This window comes from Psammomys obesus, unplaced genomic scaffold, assembly GCF_907164565.1.
Source record: "Psammomys obesus unplaced genomic scaffold, mPsaObe1.curated_primary_1811, whole genome shotgun sequence".
Taxonomy (NCBI): Eukaryota; Metazoa; Chordata; class Mammalia; order Rodentia; family Muridae; genus Psammomys; species Psammomys obesus.
This window is the reverse complement of record NW_026596240.1, coordinates 3,035,411-3,040,468: the sequence shown is the minus strand read 5'-3', so window position 1 is coordinate 3,040,468 and position 5,058 is coordinate 3,035,411. Positions and strand designations below refer to the sequence as shown.

Sequence of the window (5,058 nt, the reverse complement as noted above, 5' to 3'; positions counted from 1 at the left end):
AGACACACACGGTATATACTCACTCATATAGACATACAACGTAGGACAAACCCACTAAAATCTATGCATCTTAAGAAACCAAGCAAGAGAGAGGACCCTAACTAAAATGTTCAATCCCCACCTGAAAGGCAAAGAGGATGGACATCAGAAGAAGAAAACAGGAAACAATCTAGAAACCTGCTACAGAGGGCCTCTGAAAGCCAGAAGAAGAAAACAGGAAACAACCTAGAAACCTACCACAGAGGGCCTCTGAAAGCCTCTGCCCTGCAGACTATCAAAGCAGATGCTGAGCCTGATGGCCAACTGTCGGGCAGAGTGAATGGAATTTTATGTAAGAAGTGGGAAATAGTAAGAGCTGGAGGGGACAGGAACTCCACAAGGAGAGCAACAGAACAAGAAAATTTGAACACAGGGAACTTCCCAGAGACTCATTCTCCAACCAAGGACTATTCATGGAGATAACCTAGAACCCCTGCACAGATGTAGCTCATGGCAGTTCAGTGTCCAAGTGGGTTACCTAGTAATGGGAAGAGGGACTGCCTCTGACATAATCTGATTGGCCTGCTCGTTGATCACCTCCCCCTGAGGGGGGAGCAGCCCTACCAGGCCACAAAAGAGGACAATGCAACCACTTTTGACGAGAACTGATAGATTAAGATCAGAAAGGAGAGGAGAACCTCCCCTATCAGTGGACTTGGGGAGTGGCATGCATGCAGAAAGGGGAGGGAGGGTGGGATCCGGAGGGGAGGAGGGAGGGGCTTATGGGGGGATACAAAATGAATAAAGTGTAATTAATAAAAAATAAAAAAAGAAATAATGCTATTTTTTCAGAATAGATAATATACTTATAAACACCCCAAAATGTGAATAGATACCGAACAAATGGAACACACACACACACACACACACACACTCACTCACAAAGTCATATTGAGACACACTGTAGCTAAACTTCCTAAAGACAAAGGAAGAGTGATGAAAGCAGCAATATGTCTCAGTTTATTTTCCTGTTTCTCAGACAAAATACGCTGACAAGGGCAACTTCAGGAAGAAAGCACTTAATGCTGACCATTCAAGGTGCTAGCCGTCATGGTAGAGAAATCAAGACAGCAAGAGCTGAAGCATCTAAATATATGAACTAAACATGCAGAGCTCAGCTCACTTTCCCTATACAAGTTAAAACTTCCTTCCTAGGGAACTGCCTAACTTATAATTAAGAAATGTCTTCCCACGTCAAATAAGGTAATCTAGAGAATCCCTACAGAACTGCTCATATGCCTATCTATCAAAAGGCCCTTAGTTCTGTCATTTTGATAAGTAATACTCTCACAACTCTATCCATCCCTTGCTGGTTTGATATCCAAACACCAATTTTTTTTTTTATTTTTTTTTTTATGGTAGAAAAGTATACGTTTAGAATTTACCAGCTGGACTCAGTTTAGATGATACCGATCTTGTGGGCAACATCCAGAGCATCATAATCAGGAGGCAAGCAAACATACGCCTTCTCTCTGTCAGGCCTTATCAGGGTATTAACTTTGGCCTCATCAATGTCATAGAGTTTCTTCATGGCCTGTTTGATCTGGTGCTTGTTCGCCTTGACATCTACAATGAACACAAGTGTGTTGTCCTCTATTTTCTTGATGGCTGCCTCGGTGGTCAGGGGAAATTTGATGATGGCATAGTGGCCGAGCTTGTTTTTCCTGGGTGCACTCTCTTGAGGGTATTTGGGCTGCCGCCGGAGCTGCAGGGTGTTGGGCTGCTGGAAGATGGGTGACGTGCTGATCTTCTTCATGTTGTGGCTGTGGACGCCTTTCAGCACTGCCTTCTTAGCTTTCAAGGCCTTCACTTTGGCTTTGGCTTTGGCTTTGGCTTTGGCTTTGTGAGGGGCAGGAGTTTCCTTCTTCTCTTTTGGTACCATCTTCCAAAGACATCAATTTTAACTCATAGACTTCTAATCCAATCCTTCTCCAAAAGTCTCACATTTATGTCATAACATAAAACTCTATAAACCCTAAATTTTGACATATTCTTTATTAATCCAATATTTTAAAAGTCAAGAGTCTCTTCACTATGAACTCCAGAAAAGAAAAGAAAAAGCTCTGTATTTCCAAGTTACAATGTTTCTCCTTGAACCACAGGAGAGCACAATCCTAACAGCTTCTGTGTACTGACCTTGGTAAATATTTCCCTATTAAGTTCCTTTTGAGGAGCAGGAAACCCCTTCAGCATGGGCATTTTTCTTTAAGTGAGTTCAGATCTGCACAAAGTGGACCCTCCAGCAGAATGGTTTTGACTTTGGGATACCATCTTTCCAGTGCATAACAGGAGGCTTCTCTTGAGGAGCACTGATCTCTTTAATGAATATAGCTGTTTCTCCCCACCAACATTGATGCTTTCTTATCAAAGTGACTCAGTCCATTGTCTTGAAATTCAGCTCTCCTCAAGAATAATGAATCCAAGAATAATGACCTCTCCTCAAGGTCACAAGAATAATGAATCCAGACTCTTGGCTAAGGTAGCATATGAATAGTCTGTAGTTCAGTTGCTAATAGAGCCCTTGCTGCTCCCCTCTCCCATGCCCTGATAGTTCACAGGCTTGGCCTCCACTGTCCACATTTCTCTCAGCACTCCTGTGTGCCATGTGTCCACCCAAATGACCCACTTAGATCCGTGTCTATCATTCAAGGAATTCTTTAACCTGATATTCCAGTAGCCTAAGAACCAGTCAAGTTTATCACAGTCATAGCCCAAGTTTGTACTACCAATTTCTGTTTTACTTTCTTTTTCTGGTGTCATGATAAACTATTCTGACGATAGCATCTGAGGAGTAAAGGGATTAAAATATTCACTTTGCTCACAGTTCAAGGCATTGGCTGTAATGACTGGGAAGTTAGAGAATCAGAGGGTTGAAGTAGATCTGGCAAGGGATCACATCCATCTGGATCTTTGTGATCGGCTGGAATGCAGACAAGCCACATACCTTTAACCCCTCTATAGCTAATGCAGACATGCCTTGGTACCCACCTTTAATCCCAAACAATGAAAAACCAAAGAAAGATTTGACAGAATGAGTCAAAGATAGATGTGCACTGATAGACAGGAGGAAGAGGCTGCGTTAGAGCAGTGCAAGGAGAGAGAGGGAAGTTTGAGTTCATTCAGTTCAGTTCAGTTCCCTTCACTTGGTGCAGTCAGTGATGTTCAGTTTATGGAGTTCAGAGGTAATTTTTCCAAGCAGACCAACTCATTCAGAAGCCATGAAAAGTCAGTTGGAATCAGTCATCTTAGAGAAGTGTTTGAGTCAGAAGGACTAGCTAATTGAACTAGCCAGCTAAAGTTCAGAAAGAACTAAAAAGGATGAGTATACTAAGCAGTAAGTTTCAGGGGATGAAAACTGAAGGCTTCAAGGTCCTGTGTTACAGAAGACTAGATTGCACGGAGGTTAGAAGCTCCCAGGCCAAGGCCTAGGGATAGTTAAATAGAAATTCTCTGGGCTCAGCACAAGCCATGTATTCATAAAGCTTAGGTTGGCTTTTATCTCCCCCCTCATCTGAGAAAATAAAAAACAGTATATACAACTTTTTACATTCCTAGTCAGCATAAAAGAACAATGAATACATACTTGTATTCAATGCTCAGTTCACTCTCTCCATCTTGTACACACCAGAATTCCCTATCTAGGGAAAGATAAGTGAGGTTTTTCATACCAGTTAGTTAATGCAATCAATAGAATCCCCAACACATATGCTCAGAGGCCTGTCTCAGATTATTCTCCGGGGAGTCAAGTCAACAATTAACACTATCATACAAGAGAACTGACATAATAAGTTTTTATCAGAAACTTCAGGGATCAGAAAGTTATGGGCCAACATGTTCAAAGTGTTAAAAGGAGCTGGAGGGTGGTGTGTGTGTGTGTGTGTGTGTGTGTGTGTGTGTGTGTGTGAGAGAGAGAGAGAGAGAGAAAGAAAGAGGTACTATAAACAGACTTCTATTTAGGAAAATAAAACCAGTCAACAGAATTCTTCATCTGGAAAGGCCGCTCAAAATTAAAAGAAAGTAAGTTATTCCTAGGTAAACAAAAAGTAGAATTTGCTACCAGGAGACATGCACAGCAAAAATACTGAAGGGAGTTGAAGATTAGCTAAAAGGATAATAAACAGTCAGTTGACAAAGGTCAAATATGGGGTTGGAGAGACAGTTTAGTAGCTAAGAGTACTTGTTGCTCTTACAGCAGACCTGCACAAGTTCAGGTCCCAGAACTCATACCTTCTTATATAACTTCAGATCCAGGAATCTGACACTCTCATTTGGCCTCCATGAACACTGTAAGCATTTGGTGAACATAAATGCATGTAAGTGTATATATGCATAAAAATAAATTATAAAGTAAGTACATATAAATAGAATTATATGTGGTATAGTATTTTAGGAGGTACATAGTTAATAGTATGATTTTTTATGACTTTTTCAGAAATTCTTTCTGTTATTTAACCCTCTTGCCTTCTTCCTCTGTATTTAGCTCCTGCTTTTCTCCCTAATTAGAGACCCCTCTTTTGCCCCTTTCCTTATCATATTATTTATGTATGGCTACTCCCTTTTTCATTTGCTTCCACAAGCCCCACTCCAGGAATGATACCTTTTTATCTTTTCTGTTCTCTGCAGTATCCTATAGAATATATATTCACATCTGAATATCTGAGCTGACAATGTTCTTTGCAAGAGCCAAAGATCATCTAACAAAACCTAAATACAAGGCATAGGAAACCTTCTTTGGAATTATTGGCCACAATTGTCCAGGAGACTCATCAAATATTCCAGACTATTACTCTTGCTCTTATTTGTTCTCCAAAGATGGAAGGTAAAAGAAGACCCACAAGCCCCTGAGATGAAATTGACCTGAATGCCTCTTCCAGGGGACCATTTCATGGTACCAGAAGGTGTCATAAAAGTTTTCAAAGGATGGAAGAAACCAGCATTCCTACCAAGCCAAAACACCTACAAACCGTAATAATGATCAGCATGTAGTCATAAGGGTGTAATAGTAACTCAGCTATTTTG

General features: G+C 40.9%; 1 protein-coding gene across 1 annotated transcript; it reads right to left on the bottom strand.

Moving 5' to 3' along the window:
* Positions 1-1,438: 1,438 nt before the first annotated feature.
* LOC129668471 (60S ribosomal protein L23a-like) lies at positions 1,439-1,921 on the bottom strand. Its single transcript, XM_055596494.1, has one exon. It carries the CDS (start codon positions 1,919-1,921, stop codon positions 1,439-1,441), a length of 483 nt encoding a protein of 160 aa, XP_055452469.1.
* Between the last annotated feature and the right edge of the window lie 3,137 nt (positions 1,922-5,058).